Source organism: Pseudonaja textilis, chromosome 1 (assembly GCF_049901715.1).
Source record: "Pseudonaja textilis isolate UNSWEBS1 chromosome 1, rPseTex1.2, whole genome shotgun sequence".
Lineage (NCBI taxonomy): Eukaryota > Metazoa > Chordata > Lepidosauria > Squamata > Elapidae > Pseudonaja > Pseudonaja textilis.
The window spans coordinates 194,438,463-194,459,894 of record NC_141990.1 but is presented as its reverse complement, the minus strand read 5'-3'; the positions used below and the strand labels follow the sequence as shown (position 1 = coordinate 194,459,894).

Here is a 21,432-nt window from a genome sequence, read left to right as displayed (position 1 = left end):
TGTGGCAAGGTAGGCAATAAAGTGGGGCAAAACTCACTTAACAAATATCTCTCACTTAACATAAATTTTGGGCTCAATTGTGGTTGTAAGTCAAGAACTACCTGTATTAAAGGTTTGAGGAATTTTAAACACAGATGTTAAAGCATCCATGGTTGAAAAGCCTTTCCTGTTCATAGAATAGAAGATGAGAACTCAGAAGATTCTTGCTGGATAGGACAGAGGCGCAAGTAATCCTGTTTATAGCCCAGCCTAATGAGATACTAAAGATCAGTGGTCGCCAACCAGTGGGCCTGGGACCACTAGCGGTCCGTGAGAAAATTTTGGTGGTCTGCAGAGAAATGTCACCCCCAAAGCACTCCCCCACAAAGCAATTAATCCAGGCTGCGTGGGAACACAAGGCTGTGCCGCCCACATGGACCGCGGGAACACAAGGCTTGCGTCGTTTGCATTGTGAACAACACGAGGTAGCGAGGGGAGGGTGGAAAGGGCAGAGGGGAAGAAGTTGCCCCACGTGCCCCACCTGGCCACTGGGCTGCTTCTTTCAGCTTCTTTCTTTTTCTGCTTTTAGCTATACGCAAGAAAAGCACCAAAGGTTTTTTTCTCTCTCCCCCAAACTTCACCAGAAATGAGACTTTGGGACCCTGCAAGGCATCCTGCTCCAAGAGGCTGAGCCATTCTGGTGTAGTTTGGGGGAGAAAGACTTCTGCTGCTTCTGCTGCTTTCCTTGCATGAAGCCAAAAGTCTCTCTTTTTCTCTCTCCCCCTGAGAATGGAGCTGGAGATGGTATCCTGCAATCCCAAATAAAGAATGATCAATCGGTAGGAAAACAGGGTGGGGAATTTTCCTGCAGACTTTTTTTGGGATTTTCCCAGGGTCTCTGGTCCGCGGAATTTAAAATTATGAGTTTGGTAGTCCCTGAGGCCCAAAAGGTTGGCGACCCCTGCTATAGATGGAAATGATATACATCTGCCAGGTTTAATAGCCTTACCAAGGGATACACTTCAGATTTGAACCTGAAAAGATGCTTTGGAGCAGGTGTAGCATGTGCTATACATCTGTCAGCATATCACTAAAGAGCTGCTTCCTCTTTGGCTCATAGTGTTATCCTGGGGAAAAATACATTTGAATTAAGGCATCAAAAGCATGTCCATTCCTGCTTTGAATTTCCTTATTGTACCCTGTTAATGCCTACTTTACTCAAACATGTATTTTGGGGGGATTGTGTAGCTAGTTCAGGCTTACATCAAGAGTTTCGTCCTGCTTTATTCTCCACTTCTATATCTGCAACCAGTCATCCAGGCTGTTTTGGATGTTCTTTTGAAACAGCACTTGACCCACTTCAAAAATAGTTCAACATAATACCATGTTTCTCACAAAATAAGACTGGGCCTTATTTTTTTTTTTGAGCCCCCCCAAAAAACGGCTAGGACATCTTTTGGGGGGTGAATTAATTTCTCCCCCCCCCGTGCACCAGCGCCGTCTCCAACAACAGCGTCTGAGTCGCTCCCGCTTTTCCTCCAACCCCATAACAATACCCCAAAATCTTTTTTTTCCCCGTCGTTACGGGGACAGGGGAAAAGCGGGAGCGACTCACACGCTGTTGTTGGAGACGGCGCTGGCGAGAGAGGTGTCAGCACCAGTGGGAACCATGGAAGCTACAGAGGCCTGAGAAGCAGCTGAAATGCTGCCGGACATCCACGCCGCTGCCGCCCACCTGCTGACCTGGGTAAGGGAGCCCTTCGTGCTCCACCATGGTACTAGGAGAGGCTGATGCTGAGGCGTAGCTGCCCGCGGGGCACTCCTAATGGCAAGTTCCCCCCCCCGCCTTCCCCCCCAATTTCGCATGTTTTAAACTAGGCCTAAAAAATTGGGGGGGAGGGGCTTAATTTCATTTTATGCCTAGAAAACATGCTGGGTCTTCCTATGGGGGGGGTGTATTGTTGGAAAAACATAGTAGTCACAAGCCAAGCATAGGGCACGTTCATGCCTGAAACTTGTTTAGGTGGACAATTTGGTAGGCAGCTATACCTGGTATTCAAAATATCCAACTAGGCCCACCTGGCTTCATTCTACCGCAAACGATGATTGTTTTTCCCCAGTGGCAGGTGACACTTCATGAGACGAGAAGCAATATCAAGGGAATGCACTTTCATTAAAAGGTTTTGGGTTTTTTGCCTTTAAACCAAAACAACAGCACCACAATATTCGTAGATATTGTACTCTCTAATTGCAAATGGAGAGGTGGGTACTCTATTTTTCTTAACTTCATTTTTAAGTGCTTTAATTTTATTGTATTGCGAACAGTTGCTGGGGTGCAACTGTACTTGTTGTACTTGTACAATGACAATAAAGTTGTTGTTGTTCTTCTTCTTCTCCTTCTCGTTATAACCTTCTTGAGAAAGAAGGTTGGGCCATCACCAGCAGCCTGCTTTTGGGATTGATGCATTGCACATCAACACTTACATAGTGAACAAAGCTGAACACCGTTTGCAATTTTTTTTCCGGATTGCAGGTTCTTTGGTGCAATTAAGTTTCTCTTGTCTGGTGTGAGCTTGCAGGGATAAGATCCCTAAATTTTGCAAAGGGGTCTCTTTCCCCCTCTTCTCCCGGCCACACCAGCACCTCTCTCCCTCTGAGAGGCCCGAGACTCGCATCCACCGCACAATATGTAATGCCGTCCAGTGACGTATGACGTACGTCAGAAGCCATAGAAGACCAGCGCCAAGCGCGCTCAAAGCTCCAACGCAACTCTGCCGCTTCCGCTTTCCCAGCAGCCTCTGGGTGAGCCGTTCGCCCCACCCTCCGTATTAGGCGAGGCTCGGGTCGCTATTCTCGCGAGAGTTGAAAAGACGGGTGTCCGTTGACTCCGCGGTGATTGGCAGGCGGCGCGGAGGTAGCTTCCTTCTCAGTACAGACCGCATACTAGTCAGCGGCCGCCATTGTCGGGTCGAAGAGCGGCTGTGGGGAGAGCCCGTAAAGGCGGCGAGCGGCGCTGGGGGAGGCGGCGGCCGACGCAAGCAGGTAATGTCTTGCGGTGGAGAGAGAAAGCGAAGCCGAAGAGGCTGGTTGGAGGGCCCGGGCTTCGCGGGGAGTTGCGGAAGGGAAGTGCCACGGTTTGGGGAGCTCAGGGAGTCTCCATTTTGTGGGCTTGAGAGACGAAGTTCTTGGCCCAGTTTCCTCCCTTTCCCCGTTTGCCTTGTACGGTTCGGGAAGAGAGCTCTGACTCGGCAAACGGGCCCCAGACCTGCACGTCTGCCCTGGGCGCGTCCGCGAAGAGACGAAGACGCCCTCCTCGATGGGGCTTCGTTGTGCAATCGAGTCCGGAAAAGAGAAACCTCCCGCGGTTTTCAGTGTTGGCTGGGTTTTGGGAGGAAACGCCGTTTCTTATCTAGCGATAGTCCAGTTTGAGAGAGGTCAAGGAGCCGCCTCCGTGCCTTAAATTAAAATCAGACCTCGGGTTTTCCTGGTCTGTCTCCAACATGAGGTCATTGGGATGTTTATTATAGAGTACTTAAGTCAGCTTGGTATTCAGGTTATGACACCCTTTACAAGTCTCCCCCACCCCACCCCAGCTTTTTAGGATTGCTTTTAAAAAAAATCTGATAAAAAGGAATGCCAATAACAGTTCGGTTTGCTGCTTCTCCCTTGCCTTAATTTGAATGTGGTATTCAAATAGATGGGTTGGTTTTTATGAGTATTTAGAACAGGCGGTGAAAATATATACATGTACATATGTGTGTGTGTGTGTGTATACATATGTATATGCACATATATATACATACACACACACACACACACACACACACACATATATATATATATATATACACACACACACACACACACACACACCTACATACATACATACATACATACATACATACATACCGTTTTGAGTGTATCCGACTTGTTAGAGGACTACTTGTTCATTTGTCTTCACTAACTGGGTATGATTTCCCTCCAGTGAAAAGTGTTGTATTTAGTTAGAGCCCTGTGACCATATCCAGTACTATATTAGTTACTGACCAGTAGAAAGCACTACAATGGCCATTTTGGTTTTTATTGGGTCTCTTCAAGGGGTAAGTATCCTCCATACTAGGTAGTTTTAATTTAATTCTTTAATGTCCATTATGGAGGATGCCTACATCTGGAAACTTTCAATAAGGGCAAAACCAGTTGTGTAATGCCTCCTACTGGTCACTAGCCAATTTAAGCCCCCTCTGTGAAAGGAAGCAATCTTGAGGTCTCTAGCATGAGGCCCAGACTGATAAGCATCATAACTAATTTGAGCACATAGAAAGAAAGGCATACTTGTGTAGCTTCTATAAATAAGAATTCTTTAGCTATGGTTTTTACAGTGAAAAGGCTATATAATAGACAGAGAACATGGAGGCTGGATGTTTATGCATTGAATAACAAATGTGCTAACTTGCTCAAAATTGGATTTGTCTAAAACCTGTGGTTGATAGGTTGCTCTTTCTATATCAGCAGGAGTTTGATACAGCTAAGTTTTGTGGATTGAATACGACAAAGATGCTTATGTGCCAACCCATTCTCCTCTGTCTTGCCTCATTTTAATTTTAATCTGTTAACCATTCCATGTAAAAGTGAGCTACAATTCATGAAAGTTTGTGTTTTAATAAAATTGTTAGTCTAAAAAATGCTACCAAGCTCTAATTTCCTGGAACAGTTAAGAAAATCGTACCTAATCACTTCTCTTCCTCTAATTGGGATGCTGTAAGCACAGTACCCGTCATGACCCCTCCTATTACTGAAATACACATGTTGAATGCATTTCCTTCTGTTTGATGCAGTTTTGCCATTTAAAACTAGTACTTAGAACAATGCAGTGAGACTTGTCTGGGTCATTTCAAAATGGCCTGGAGATACAATTTTTAAAATTCTGTGGCTAATCTTGAATCATATTTGGAATTTTCTGAACTATTTTATTTTTTTATGAAATAAGGCTGGTAAATGACTAGCTGCTAGGAAAATTTTGAGGCATGGTAAGGTAAATGTAAAGGTTCCCCTTGCACATACCTGCTAGTCATTTCCGGCTCTAGGGTCGGTGCTCATCTCTGTTTCAAAGCTGAAGAGCCAGCTCTGTCCGAAGATGTCTTCGTGGTCATGTGGCCAGCATGACTAAATGCGGAAGGTGCACAGAAAGCTGTTACCTTCCCACCAAAGTTGTCCCTATTTTTCTACTTGCATTTTTACATGCTTTCAAACTGCTAGGTTGGCAGAAGCTGGGACAAGTAATGGGAGCTCACTCCATTATGCAGCGCAAGGGTTCAAACTGCTGACATTTCTGATCGACAAGCTCAGTGTCTTAGCTACTGAGCCACTATGTCCCCTTCACGTCACCATGTCATGAGGCATGGTACATGACTACTATTTTACAGAGACTTTTTTAGGACTGCTTCTTTTGCATTGGGATGTACATTAATAGTGTAGAAATAAATGGGTTCTAAAATAGGAAATTGCTCAGATACTCTCATGGACCATTTTGCAAATAAGCCTACAATCCTTTCTACTTAGTATTGTCACAATTTTTTGAAATTGACATTGTACAGAAAGAAGCATTGTTTTAAGTTGCACCAATAAAAAGTTATAAGCAAACTTCTCCTTTCTGTTGCATACGATGACCTTTGTGAGCAGAAAGGAAGATTGGATTGTTTAGCTAGATACGTACTCTTGTTTATTGATAAGAGCTTAATTTCTCTTAATTTTGATTTTGTTGTGGCCTGGATAGTCAAAAGTGGAACAATAGGACACAACTTTGATTCTATTTGAATCCAGGCTATGAGAAGAGTAGGAACATTAATAACCTTCAAGGTAATTATGTTGGCTGTTTTAGGTCTAGTTTGATATTGGATTTGTTAGCTTACAGCTGTGCAGAAATGAAGCAATATACAGTAATGTTATTTCTCCTCTCAGTATAATTGGCTATTGTTGGATTTTTTAAAAAATTGCAATATGTCTTTGATAATGAAATCTGCTAAGATCCTAAGGGTGTAAGTTATAGATATTTAATATATAGGCATGCTTCCAGTATTGGTAAGAATGTATTTTTAGCTAACCATCCCACGATCCAAGTTGTATTTTTCAGTTTTTTTAATATTCCAAAATCAATCCATATGAATAATAGTTGAAAACCAGAGATTGACAGAACAGGCTCTCATGCAAAATAATATTGAATACTTGATTAAATACACAGATGAATTATATGCATTAAAATAAGATAAAGTTCTATTTGCCTACAAGACTTATGTTTACTTCTAGGCTGTATGTCCAAATGGTTGTTTCTAAACCAGCGTTTAATAAATTGCATATTATTTATATTCCACAGTCTGTTTTGGGAGGAATAATAATATGAATTTTAAATAAGGTATAATAATATCTATCAAACAAAATTTTTAGAAGTATGTTAATGCTGTATTACAATTTATTAGATTACATGATTGTGTAAAGATGCAATAAAAATTTATTGAAAAGTGATGTTTAATGGTGACTTGATTATAACGTCTAAATCATACATGTATGACATTTCTGTGCTTTTATCAACATATGCATTACTAACACCTAATGGACATTCAGAAATGTTTAGTCAATTGATGTACTGTCTTTAGATTTTATCTAAAGATTTGGGGTTGCTGATTTTACAGATTAGTGGTCTCTAGAAAGTGATACTGTATTTTAGGTGGAATTGATGACATCCAAAAGCAATGCAAAGGCCTTCCTAGCCACAGTTGCCACTTGCTTCTCAAGCAAGAGCTGTAAGTTCAGGAAGACTCCAGATTGTGCTCTCGGTCTGTCTGAGGCAGAGCCACCCCATCAGAACCAAAAACAAGTCCCCAGAATCAGATAGTCCAAAAAACTCAAAACCACTTGATCTTGTTACGTTGAATTGAAGTCTGTTATGTCCTATTCAGCTCCTATCACAGCATCTAGGCACTGCGATTGAACCTCCATGGCATCTCTCAGGTGACCTGGCACCCTAACTTGGCTAAGTATCATCAGCAATTTATAAAATTTATATTTTTGATGCTTGTATCTCATTTATAATATCTAAAATATCGATCAGAGGTTTTGTGTACAAATATAGAGGCAACATTAACCACTGGTTACTATCTGAATTTTAAACCTGTAGGTTTTCTTCCTATATTTTGCACATTTCATTATCTAACTAGGAAAGTTGAATATTTGTTTTTACATAGTGCACACAAAATGGAATCAAAGCCATCAAGAATTCCACGGAGGCTATCTGTTCAACCATCTGGTTCTCGAAGTGCTAGGATAGGAACTGGAAGTGGTGGAACAAGTTTAACTGATTCATACCATACAAGAGAGTCTTCATTAAGACTTGATTCTGGACGCCAGGTAACTTTTATGATGGTATATTTTCCATCTTACTCTTGTTGATGAGTTCAAATTGTCCAAAGTTTCATTGATAACTTGGTTACATAAAAGATGCTGAATTATTTAAATATTTTGTTAATTTTTTTTCTGTTTAAAATCATTCAAAACTTCATTGTTGAGATTGCTTTATGGTACTCCGTTTTCCTTCCCTCCTGACAATCTATTGCATTGCATTCCATTTTTGTTTTAATGTACACTGTACAGAATTATTAGGCAAGTTGTATTTTTGAGGATTAATTTTATTAATGAACAACTACAGTACTCTCCATCAATTCAAAATGTTAGTAGACCTCAAACCTGAATATTTAAGAGAATAAAAGTAAGTTTTTGGCTTTCTTAGGAGAATATATGTGTGCACAATTATTGGGCAGCTATTAGTGTGCAGAATTATGCAACTAAATGAAAAACAAAAAAATTCTCATCTCACTTGTTTATTTTCATCTATTGAAGTGAGAAAAATAATTCAAAATTTACAAATATTTCTGGCATTTCAAAAAACAACAACAGTGACCAATATAGCCACTCTTGACAGTAACAGCCTTCCATTCATCATAAGCCTTCCATTCATGGAGTCTGTCAGTTTCTTGAACTGTTGATGATCAATTTTTTGTGCAGCAGCAACCACAGTCTCCCAGACACTGTTCAGAGAGGTGTACTGTTTTCTTTCACTGTAAATCTCCCAGCAGGTTGCAGTTCTGGAATATGACAGCACTATAGGATAATGGGTTCTTATAGGTTCACATTTGATTCTTTTCGAATCTTTGGCAGTTAATGTGCATCTTTTTTTCTCAACTTTTCTTATGACCCTGTTGACCATTTGCAAAAAAATATTTGATGGTTCTGTGATCATGTCCCAATATCTTATCAATTTCAAGAGTGCTGCATCCTTCTGAAAGACTTCTTACAATTTTTGACGTTTCAGAGTCAGTTAAATCTCTTCTTTGGCCCATTTTGCCTGAGGGAAAAAAGCTACCTAATAATTATGCACACCTTGATATAGAGTGTTGATCTTCTTAGGTCACACCCTCCCTCATTACACAAATACACATCACCTAATGTACTTATATCCACTAAGCATTCAAGTTTACGCAGCTTGGAGGTGGAAAATATGCATGTAAATGATGATATGGTCAAAATACTTGCCTAATAATTGTGCGCACAGTGTATTTACATAGAGATTTGCAGTTTTAAGAATCCTGAATGATTTTTTACAAGGAAAAAAAGCATTCTTCACTAAAATCAAGAGCAGTTTAAGGTCTCATTAAAAATATTTAGGTTGTACTCTGAACTTTAGAACTAGAGGTAGTTCTTGGATTATTGTTCAAAATTATGATAATGCTGAAAGGGGGAGATTTAATGACTGGCCCTTGAAGTTCCAGTCATTGCAGTGTCCCCACAGTCACATGACCATGATTTTGGTGCTTCGCATCTGGTTCTCTAAATTTATGATGGTTGCAATATCATGTGATTGCCATTTGCGACCTTTCCTTCTGGCTTCCCACTACATCAGTTGGGAAGCCGACAGGAGATCAAAAGTTGCTCCTGCAAGTCACTCCTGCCACTTTTTTGCCCATTCACCTGCTCATGGTCTCTGCAGCGTCCGCTCACCTGTAGCACTTACCCACCTTTACTCCAAAGCACATGCCTGCAGTCCTTAAGTTATGATGGCAACCAAGACTGCTGTGATTGTTGTCACTAAGTGATTTGGTCATTGTGGCATTGGTACTTTAGCCGCATCACTTAGCAATGGAAATTCCAATCCCAATTGCTGCTCTAATCTGAGGGCTCTATTTTCTTGGGATGTACTTTCTATCTGACTTCCCACAACTTGTCACTGACTTGGACTCCTTTACTGTATTTTTTAAATTAGAAAACATATTAATTGCATTATTTTTATATGTTAGAACTGTGGCTGTTACAGGCATAGCATAGCTAGAACAGTAGTGAACTAGTGAATAAAGATTCTGCTAAAAGTACTTGATAAAGTTGCATTTTAAAGAAAACTGATCACAGGTATTAGGCACCCGATATGTAGGTATTGCATAAGTGGAATTTGTTATAGTGCTATGTGAAACTTTCCCTAGAGTTCTTGTAAGTTTTCCTCTAGGTGTTCTGAAAAGAAAGAAAAGAAATGTAGACCCATCTTTAAGTTATTTAATGTTCCTAAGCAGGTTAATATACAAAGTAGCATAAAGTCATTGTGTAAAATCAGAACAATATAAATAACAAAAATAATAAAACATAATAGCTATAATAACAGAATGACTTGAAAAAATCTAAAGTTATAAAGTATATGGGGAAATAAAAAAATAGAATAGAAATTAATATACTGTATATCTAAGATTATGAGTTTGAGGAGACCATGTCAAATTCCCATACATTTAGATGATATACCTTAGATGATTTGGGATTGGTTTCTTATCTCAGCCCAACCTACTTCGGAAAATGGTAGCAATAAAGAGAATTAGACTCTTTATGTTGCCTTGAATGCCTAGCGGAAAGGAAGGTTATATAATGAAATAATACAGATATAAAAAGTTGTTGTTAGTTGCGAAGTAACTATAGATAGTTATTGTTATGTCCTAAGGATGGTCACCTAGGCAAGTCACACAAACAGTGGCTTTTCAAGCAAAAGTTTTCTAACGTGACTGAAAATGATAGGTGTTGAACATGGGAATTCTGCATATATTCTGCCACTTATCTGTAGCGGTTACCACAAGTTCATCCTATATAGCATATGTGCTGCTTTATCCCTGGAAAAAGAATCCAGAATTTTCTGGTCCAGAATTGATTGATTATCAACTAATAAGAAATTATTTCTATTTTATGAATATATACAATTCTTTTTTTCTTTTTTAATTCTACTTTTGTCTGTTTAGTACTTTATTTTCTTAAAACTAGTTAAATGTTAAATAAGTAGGCATGATTTGGTTTTAGCTAAAGTATATGAATAATTATTTGTGTGGTATGAGTTAATTTGCATGTTAAGAGGTTAGCAAAATTTAGTGCCTAAAAATAGAAAAAGTTCATGACTCTTCAAATTTAGTATTTCTCTGTAAGAAATTTAAAATGAGTTATTTACCAAGTATTTGTAGCTTTTTTCAGCTCCCCCCCCAGTATAAGTAATTGTATAAAACAGTAATTTACAACTATTGTTTTAAAGTGACTTGCATAAAGTGACTTGCAAATGTTGCCAATATAGCAGAAGCTCAGTAGTTCTCTTCAGTGAGAGGAGAATAGTAATGTTTGGTCCTGCTTAGAAAATAACTTAATGGAAGCTGAATTTCTAACAAAGTAAACCTTGCAGTTATGACTTACATAGGATGAGGTAAACTTATTTTTGTAGATGGGATAGGAACAGTTGACTTCTAGAAAATGTTTAAATGTGATTAATTAAAAAGTGAAGATGTTATAGATTTTATTTTCTTGTGTGGAATGATACCCAAGCAAGGCATTAAGTGATAAACATATTGTTTCGTAGGAATCTAGCAGGTTGCATAGTTCTAGTAGAGACTGGTCAGTTGAAGAACGAGAAGCATATGACAGTTCATGGAAGCTTCCAGCTTCTTCTCCAACTCACTACTCAGGGACACTTGATCGTCCGTGGTCTGGAAGATTTTTGGGAAGCAGAAATAGATTGGTAAGAGTTGCATTGTTAATCTATTGAAGATCAAAAATTGTGTGTGTGTGTGTGTGTGTAAAAAGAGACAGACATCCCAATCTCTGGAACTAAAAATGCGTGTTGTTCACTAAGCTTTTGTTAGCCTCTGCTAACATCATCAGAGTGTAAAACTACCATTGAGGAGATAGGTGCCTTTATATAACATTAACCAATGGCCGTTGTGCGCATGACTTTGACAGCATTCTCTAGTTCCCTTCCTCATCTTAACGGACTTCCGCCTTAAAGGCCCTTTTGTTTTGTCCACTAGATTCATTTGTTGCTTTGCTAGTGATGGGAAGCAGTCTCTGCTCTTCTGGAAGAATCTTTCTTGGTGCCTCAGTGCTTGGTAGGCCGGTAGCTGTTCAATATGTCTATTGATGGAGTTGTTGTTGGAAAATCAGGCTTCTTTCACTAAGCATCCTCCTTTGGTTGCATCACGGGCAAGAGTTTTGACCTCTTGAAAATTAAATATGTGATTGTGTTCCTTCATATGTGTCCAGATCTGGGAGCACTGCTTTTTGTGCTGGACAGCCAATTTATGTTCCTGTACTCTGGTCTGTAACTGCTTGGCCGTTTCCCCTACATAGTTGCTTGCACAGTTACTACAGTTGATAGGTAAACCACCGAAGATGCCTGTTCTTTGGATAATGTTTCTTTTGGGTGCATCACTCTCATTCTCAATGTTTGATCCGGTTTGTTCGTCACCTTGACCTCTTGTGTCAAGAGAATGCATGCAGAAGTTTCAGGTACCTCCCTTATATATGGGAGCACCCTCCATTCAAATGTTCCACTAGCACCTTCAATAGGTTGTCAGGCTCTTCAGATAAAGTCCATAGAATAACCATTGAGCTTACAAACTTGATAGATGTATGCCCGCTCTTTGGCTTTGGCTGTCAGTGTGCTACAATGGGTATCTCTTCTATAGAACAGTACCCAAATACAACTGACTTTGTGTGTGGTGGGGTGATTACTCTCATTGTGCAAAATACAGTCCGTGCTCGTGATTTTTTGATGTACACCTGTGTCAAGGCTCCCATCCAGGCTACGGCTGACTAGTACATCCAGGAAGATCAACTTTAGACCAGTGTTATTGGCCTCTTCTTCCACCATTAATTGAATGTCTGGGTATATGGAATTGAGGATTTTCATAAATCTGGCCTTATCTTGCTGTTTAATTATGACAAACATGTCATCGACGTAACGTGCCCAAAACTTGGGCTTGTATATTTTCATTGCCTCATATTCTAATTTCTGGAGGACTGCCTCAGTGATCGCTCCCGAGATTGGAGACCCATACGTGTACCTTTTATCTGTTCATATTTATGGCAGTTAAATGTAAAATAGGTTCTAAGGCAGAAATTCAACAGGAGGAGGAGATCGTTTATGCTTGGGAATTTGGGGTTTCATGATTCCTTCTCCAATAATAGTTCTTATATAGTTAGGGTCACTAACTCCTGGGGGATGGATGTAAACAGTAATACCACAACAGATGACACCATTGTTTCATCCTCCCCAATCTCCATTCTCTCTAACTGTTGTAGAAAGTCGGTAGAAGATTTCATGCTAGTGGCACCTTCGATCGAATGTTGTAGCTGTCCATATAACCATTTGGCTAAACCAAATGTGGGAGTGCCACAAAAGGAGACAATGGGGCTCAGGGGTACCTCTATCTTGTGGATCTTTGGCAATCCATAGAATTGTGCCATGGCTGAGTCTTTTGGTCGAATCATTTTTAGATTCTCTTCATCCACTTTTCCGTCTTGAGTTTATCGGCTACCTTATTAATTTGGTTCTTGAAAGATATCATGGGATCCTTATCCAAGAGTCGATAGGCACTCTTGTCATTGAGGAGGTCATAGACCTTATTATTATAATCTATTCTGTCCATGTCTACTGTTGCCCTGGCCTTATCAGCTGGCAGTATAACAATGGAATTGTTCGATACAGCGGCCATTTGTTAATGTTATATAAAGGCACATACCTCCTTAATGTTAGTTTTACACTCAACAATGTTAGCAGCCATCATCAGGCTTCTGTATTGTGTATACAGAATATACACAATACAGAAGCCTGATGGCAATGGGATTCTGCCGAAACATTGCTACAACTTTAAAAGCACAACTACAATGACGTGGGAAAATACCTGAGCAAAGCTGAATACCAGATAGATAGATAGATAGATAGATAGATAGATAGATAGATAGATAGATAGATAGATAGATAGATAATATGTGTGTGTGTGTGTGAATTTTAAAAAAATAGTTTATTGAAACAAAATACAAAACAAAATATTTAAAACAACAACAACAAAAGACATTAACAAAAAAGTGTCTTAAAAAGAAACAACACATACACACATAGCACCTTATCCAATTGAATACTGATTGGTATAATAGAACAATGTTGGTTTCCCACTCCTTGCAAAACACCCCTTGCAAGAATTTTAAACTGTTAAAACTTTTAAACCTACTTACAAATTGTTAGGCTGTCATTGGTAAACTATATTAATAAAGTATTTAACAGAAAATAATAATAATAGACATGTAAAAATATAAAAGTAATAAAAATTGTGAATAGTAATAGGAGGAAGATAAAGTTGAAGTTCCAAGCCCTCTTTTAACAAGCTGTTATTGTATTCACTCGTAGAAAATTTACCACAACACCAATCATCCCAGATAGTAATTGGTCCTAGATTAAATATCCAAGTTTGTTTCTTTATACAATTTCTTATCAATTGCTGATAGATTGAATACAATAAGTCCAATCTCCAATCTATCTTCCCCCCAAATTCCAGATAAAATCGTTCCTCAATTACATGTATTAAATCCGTTTTCCATTCTTCATCAAATTCCTTAAAGAAAAAACATTTGCCACTTGTCCACCCAGAGAGTTTTCTGCTATTATAAAAAAGAACACTGTTAAGCTTCCAGAAAGTGTATAGAGTTGGTTCTGTAATTTCTGCTTCATAGCCAGGATTTATAATTTCTAAGTCTGTATTTCTTCTTGAACATTTTACATCTGGGAAATCACATTTTTTCTTCTCTATGTTCTCCACTGTCAGTTATTTCCATATATTCCATATTTCTTCCCAATGTTGCTTTAAAAACAAATTCTTCTTGTAGGCTTTAAAAATGTAACTTTTAAAAAATGTTTTGTGCAAAATTTATAAGTTTATCAAACCATTTTGGAAAAAAAAATCAACTAAGGAGATTGCATCTTGTTAGTCAGAGTCTACTTTCCCCCTTGGGTGTCAGCCTCCTCCTCTCTGTAATCTGATCTATTGTTAGCTCAAAGCAGCAGGGAGGGAATAGCGAGGCAATGAAAGAGAGAGGGAACATATTTTCCGGGCATTTAATCCAAAATGTGGAACCAGCTTCCCTCATTGACTGCTTGTTGGAGTGCCTCTTTCCCCCAAAAGTTAAGGTCACAAATGGCAATCTTAGGACATGGTAATCATTGTATGCTGGTTGGCAAGTGCCCAATTTTGACAATGTGACTGCAGGGGCATTGCAAAAATTGTAAGTGCAAGAAATGGCCATTAGTCACTTTTTTCGGTGCTATTGTAACTTCAAACTGTGGTTAAAAAGAATGGTCATAGATCCAGGACTACCTGTACTTTCTAATACCTTATTTGGCAGAAATTAATAGTTTCCAAATATTTTCTGTAGCCAACTACAAGTTTTTTTGTTCTTGCTTTTGGAATTTTTTCCACAGTGCTCCTTATGGAACTTGTTTAGCTCAGAAATGTTCTTCAGTGTCCCAGTGTCCTTCCATGTACTGCATTTTTTAGGTTTCTTCCACAGATTTCAATAATGATAACATCTTAGGATTGTGCAGGCCATTTTAACCTTTCCTGTAAGTATTTTATGGATGATTAGAGATAAACCTTGTTCCTACATCTTTTCAGCATCAGTTTTTCATTGATTGTGGAAATTAGCTTTTAGGATATATTGATATTTCATTGAATCTGTCCCAACATTGCCTATGTATTGCTGCATGCACACACGTATACCATTTAATAGTTGGAATGGTATTCTTTTATGCTTCATACTTTTTCCCACAAATGTATTTTGACTAGTTGGTACTGAATAGTTCAGTTTTTGGTGCATCTGTCTCAGTATTTTATTTCACAGTGTTACGGTCTGATCAAGTTTTTCTTTACAGAATTATTACTGTATAAGTAATGCTATAATGATCTAATCTTTTTAGCAGCTCATTTGCAGTGGCCTGTGAGTTCTGTTTTGCACATCTGCCAAGTTTGGGATTCCAGCAGATATTCTTTTTGGTCTTTCAAATCTTGCCTTGACTTTAAATAGTTTCCATATAACTTCTATTTCTTAACAGTATTTCTAATAGTTTAAATAGCTATCTAGTAGCAATTTAGAAAGGTTTTTTTTTAATAATTTCCCCTTGCTGGGAAGAGGACAAACTCAGTGTATTTTGGGGCCTTTCAATTGATCTATCAAGACCTAGGAAGCATGCATTATCTGCATCATGCCTACTTATTGGCACATTATTCCCCAGAGATGGGACTTTCATCTTAATGATCTTTCAGAAATCTTTGAAAAGCTAACAGTTCCATTAGGCCCTTAAGTACTGTAAGATATTTATGGAATATTTGTTGGTTATATTTTCTGTGTATTAGTTCTCTCTTACTGTTGTTTTTTTTATTTTCCATATAGACTGTGCAGAGTTGCATTGGAGTCTTGATAGTCTCTGAATTTTGTAAATTAAAGAAAATGTAAATACATTATTTTTAATTTTAGTTTTTTAGACGTCCAGACAGCTACTGATATAGATATACATTCTGTCACAGAGTAGGAATGCAAGTCATGAATAACGTTACTATTTTCAACTTAGAATTTTCTTTTGAAGTAATTGCCAGGTACTTCCAAATCATAATAATTTATATGCAATTGAATACTGTTTCAGTTTAAAAAAATTAATAAATTTGTTCTTCAGTTGAATCTGTGCTTATTTTTTAATCATATAGTAAAATTATGAAAAATAAACAGTGCTAAACTGTGTAATTTACTTTACTACTGCTTGTAAAAATAAAAAGATATGTAGTAAACTTAAAATCATAGATTGAAAGTACTCATGGCAAAATATCCTAAATCAATAATTTTAAAGCCCAGAAAAGTAAATGCACCACTAAAACTCCTCCTCTTTATTGGATTAAATTATTGTCACCAGTATTGGTACCTTGATTTAATCCCATGCGTTATTTTAACGGAGTTGGAGTAGGGCAGTATGTGGACAAAGATTTTGGGATAAGCCTATGTAGGTTACATTCTTCTCTCTGAATACATTTCTGTAAGATAGTGGGAATTATTTCTGAGTTAGATGAGATATGACTAGGATTATTGCACTGTTAGAATTTTGAAGGTCAAGATAGATTTGGCCTGAAATAAAATTGGCAGCCAGTTCAGATTTTAAAAAGACCTGGTATTGATAGTTTTCATACACAGCTCCAACTGAGAAATGTGCTATACCAGTGGTGGCTAACCTTTTTCTGCTCCTGTGCCGATAATTGCACGCTCACGTGCCAGTACCCAGAAGGCAATGTGCAGTGTCCCCTGCACATACACGTGCGCCCCCCTTGCGCGTCTTTGTGCCTATGCGTGAAATTCCCCACTTGCGCCTCACGTCTTTGCACATGCACGTGTGATCCTCTCACATGTAGTGCATCCCTGCTCATGCGCGAGTGTCTCCCACGCACTCTACCCCCTGCATGTGCATGCCAGATACCTGACAATCAGCTGTCGGGCAGCGGCAGTGTGCATGTGCAGTGGGGTTCTTCCAGGTGACCTCTCGCGTGCTGGGGGAAATGGCTCTGCATACCTCTTCCGGCACATGTGGCATAGGTTCACAAACACAGTGCTATACAATCTGTATTAATTGAGGTGTCTCAACTGTTTTCAAGACTGTCCTAAAGTGCAACTAGTTAAATTGAGAAGCTGCCTGTGGAAGATAAAGTTCTTGTGTTAACATGAAAATAGATAGTGGAAGATTGATAACAACTATAAAGGATTGTACATATTTAAATGAGTTCTGCATTAAATCTGTTTGAGTAAAAAAGGAGCTTGCAAATATTCATATGAAAACAAACATTGGTTTACATTTAGGTTTTCCAAATGCTAAGAAAATATCATGATTAGTTTATAATGCTGAATTACTTTGACATAACTGTTCCAAAAGGAACAATTTTTACCTTGTTTCCAGGACTAGAATGCATTTGTGTATAATCTCTAGTGTAATGCAATTTGTTCTCCTTAAGAGGAAATAATACTTTATTGTAATGTTTGAATAATAGCCTCTTAGACTATTCTTTTAAAATTATTCTCATTTATTTACTGGTTCTCTTGGTTGTTTTATCCAAGTCTTTTCAGCATAATAGTTTTGGTTCAATCTTCTTGTTTACTATTACAGTACAAGTCATTTAGCAGTCAATTAATAACCTTCTTAAATCTCAATTTATAGGTTACATCATCATCATCACTTTCTGCATCATCTTGGTTGGGTGAATCTGAAAGATCTCAGGGAGCATATTCTTCAAGACTGCATAACCAACAACAAGACATTGATTCAAAAAGACCTAAACTTTCTTATACATCTACCTCTAGTATGAGAAGTAGTGGTTTAAGCACAGTTTCAGGTAAGTTACATGTTAAATTGTAAACATTGTGTATTAATAAGACTTATTACTACTCCAAACTGCCACTCCATTCTCCAAAGGGAATGTAAGTACAAGATGTAAAAAACAAAAACGGCACATTCAGTCAAAATTAAAACACCATTCCACATCAGAGTAATAATGGCATTTTTGTTACTTGTGGCCTCGTTGGTTTTCTAAAAACCATGAGGGATAGGCCCTTTCTTCGAGTGTGCTGAGGAGAATCCAAGGAATGGGTTAACTCTGCCTTCCTGCTCAATTAGACCAGACATGATATTCTTCCGATTAAAATCGGAATTCCAATTTTGGGGGAATCGCCCCCACCCTTTCCCCCCACCCTTTCTTCTCCTTCCCCTTGGAGGCCCCCTGAGTCAGTTGCTACCGCCTGCGCGGCTCCAGTCCCACGTTGCCTCGGGAAGGGAAAGGCAAAAAGGAAGAGCCGTGGCGGCACTTTGCAATGGCAGCAGTGGCACTAGAGGCTCAGGCGCAGCGCCTCCCGGGTTTATTCTTCCTCCTGGCACCTTTCGGTCCATGGATACTTAAAGAGAACCGCGACCCCTTGAACGGACAGCCGCAGAGGCGCGCAGAGCCCCAGCCGGACACCAGAGCAGAGTCCTGGCGGTGCGAGCGGAGGCCGCTGAGCGGCAGGAAAAGGGAGCTAGGCAGCCACAGACCAGCCATCTCTCCATCTGACGGCCTCGTCCAAATCTCTGCCTTCCAGCGCGCTTGGTCCTCCGCCTGCAGGCTTCCCCAGCCCCTTGCCAAGTGGGTTTTCCGCCCCAGCCCAGCAGGGCCCTCGCTGCCTTCCCCTCACCTGGCCGGCCGGGCTCCTTGGGCAACCCAGCTGCCTCGTGCCGAGAAGCGTGCTGCCAGGCGGGGGCCACATGGCGCAGGGCAACATGCCACCGCCTGGCCCTGGCGAGGGAAAGCAGCGGGCGCTTCCCGGGTGGCAGCCTCGGCCCTGCCACCAGGGAAGCGGCTGCCCAGCCCCGGAGCTGATCCACACCTGTCTGGCTGGAAAGGAAGGGTGTGTAGCATTGGTGTTGTGTGTGTGACTTCTTGGCACACGGCGCGGGGGTCTCTTTTGGCTGGCCCTGATTTTTTTTCAGAGGGGAATATCATGCCTGATTAGACTGAGTCAATCAAATCTTTTTAGTCCTGCCTCTCACGTCTACTTCCCTAGTTTTCAACTCAGTCTTTAGCTCGAAAGACGCTTTTTCCTCAACTCTGATACATTTCTAGCAGGAGGAGGTCAGCACAGTGGGAACAAAATGAAGGCAGGCTCCCCGGTCTGACCATCAAAGCTGCCCTTATCTGGCTCATTCTATTAAAGCCTTCATAGGACTCTTCCGTTCTGCCTTGTTTAAGACACTTCTCTACAAAAGCCAAGACCACAGCTCGGATAGGAGCAGACCCAGTCATGTCAGATCTGGCCTTGGGCTCATCTGAGCACAATAATTTATTGTTGTCAGAGCATACCACAGATAACAAGGAGATTCCCTCCCCGAAATTATTCCTGGATGTAGTCGGACAATGAGTCCTACCAGAGGTGTACCCATGCTCAAGAGTGACCCATGGCGACCTTAGCCTTCTCCACCATTATGTCCAATGACATGAAGGATGCCTCAAAAACAGAAGGCAGGAAAGCAGAACTGACACTCTGCAAAGCCCATCAAGTGACTGCCTGGGTGGTTAAGTCGGCTACAGCTGCTTGCTTCTTCAATAGAACTTCCTTGCTCTGGCTCAAATAGATGCAAGCAAGAATCCCAGCCACCAACCTCAGCACTCCTCAAGACATCAACAAGCTGGCTGCAGAGGCAGAATTCTCTGCAGATGCCACACTGAACTCAGTTAAGTTGCTTTCAGAGCCATCTCCTCATCCTTGACAGCCTGACAACTGCTATGGCTCCGTTACTGGCAGGCAGACATGAAATCCAAGTAGAAGTTGGCTTCTGCTCCCTTCAAAAGGGACAAGCTATTCAGAGAGGCCTTGGAGCCTATACTCCTAGAGACAAAGACAAAAGGAAAGTCCTACCCTCTATGTCCAGATCCACTGACCGTCGATCCTTGCCCTACTTTCGGCAGCCTTCTTTTAGAGCAGCGAACACTGCACATGACTTTTCACATCCACAGAGGGCATATTTCCAGCGCCAGGATCTCCAATCCAATAGGTCCGCCTATAGAGACAGGAGCAGACAGTTCCAATCCAAACAGCCATTTCGATGCAATGGTAGTTGCCCTTCCATCGTTCCTCCAGATAACTGCAGATCCAACCCTCCCATTGGTGGCTGTCTACATCTCTTTGTGGCTCAATGGGGGGAAATGACCACAGATGCATAGGTCCTAAACACTGTCCGACTAGGCCTTGCTCTCAACTTTCTCCTCAGAGCTGCTCAGAGCATCCAGTAGTGGGAGGTGCTTCAGTCTCTGCATTCATAGGCTGAGCTTGAATTGAGGAATGCTCCTCCTCCACCACGTGACTCCTCCATAGTGTTCCCCAGTTTTTGCTCAGCCTTGTGCGAGACAGGCTGTTCTGTTCTCGGCTCCTTGGCCGAAGCAGGAATTTTTTGGATTCTCTCAGCTCTCTCAATCAGCCTAGATCAGCTTGCTTTCAGGTTGGATTTATCCTCTCCTCTTAGCCCTGCGCAACTGTTTAACTAGGACCCCTATCCCCCCAAGGGAAGCGCTTTTGCGCCCCCAGAGGGAGGCAAAAGGGAGGGCCACAGGTGCCTTCGCACCACCTCCCAGAGCCTAAATTTCCTTCCCTGCCTCTTCTGTGCCGTTTTTATTGCGGTTTGAATTCCTTTTGTTTTTGAGTCGTTTCATTAACACCCCCCCGCACCGAATGCCGCTCCAGTGGGGAAGGCCTGATCTTTCCCTTCCCTGCCCCTCTCATCTTTAAAGCTTCGGATTGCCCGTTGGGAGGGAAATTCGCCGCTGAGAGACCCGAGGATCATTCTCTCTTTTGGCGGCCGCCACTTTGAGAGCCTCCTTGTGGCCGGACGCCATTTTGTTTGCTCACTATTTTCACTGTGAGTGTAATCTGCTCGAGGATTCAGGACCCGTAGGCCCGTTTCAGAGCAATTCAAACCCAATTAGCCTCCTAGCACTGGGTTTGATTCCTTTTGTTGAAATTTGTTGGCATTATCCCACAGCTTCTCAGCAGCGCAGTAGCAGACAGCAGCAACCACCCAGTTCCACCTGGGCTGAAGGCTGCTAAGGCTCTTGCCTCTCCTTTTATCTCCGTTCTGTTGGAGAGCGATATTACTCCGGGCCATAGGTGTTCAAATTCAGCTGATTTGGACTATTGGTTTTTTTTCTTTATTGGCACCAACCCTCTGTTATTATTACTATGTTATCACCCTTCTGAACAATTTTTAGGGTGCTACAACTCAATCTCTCATGCATATATATTTATATATGTTTATATATAATTAATTAAAATAATAATTTTGAAAAAAACAAACAAACAGGGGGATGTGAAATAATTACAGGGCACCCGGTCTTCCCGCAGATCGGCCCCTGGGCGTGCCAACCGCCTGAATCTTAATTCCTTATATATCATACAGTATTCATATTACTCATTGAAATGGCAGAGGGTAGCGCTTCCAGAGGACCTTCTTTGAAGGCAAAATCCAAAACCTATCACTTGCGCAGACAGGCGAAGGAGACCTCC

At 40.6% G+C, this 21,432-nt stretch overlaps 1 protein-coding gene across 17 annotated transcripts in view; it reads left to right on the top strand.

Annotated features, from left to right (window-relative positions):
* The first annotated feature begins 2,901 nt into the window (after nt 1-2,901).
* MARCHF7 (membrane associated ring-CH-type finger 7) overlaps nt 2,902-21,432 on the top strand; it is a 41,138-nt gene continuing 22,607 nt past the window's right edge. For 8 of the 17 annotated variants that reach the window (XM_087920106.1, XM_087920110.1, XM_026697173.2 and 5 more), the window contains exons 1-4: nt 2,902-3,021; nt 7,218-7,380; nt 10,901-11,059; nt 17,564-17,738. In XM_087920106.1, the coding sequence (XP_087776232.1) occupies nt 7,228-7,380; nt 10,901-11,059; nt 17,564-17,738 (487 nt within the window). In that variant the 5' untranslated portion in view covers nt 2,902-3,021; nt 7,218-7,227. Of the gene's footprint in view, nt 3,022-7,217; nt 7,381-10,900; nt 11,060-14,794; nt 14,936-17,563; nt 17,739-21,432 lie in introns of those variants that run through there. The other 9 variants (XM_087920111.1, XM_087920115.1, XM_087920114.1 and 6 more) reach the window with 2 other exon arrangements.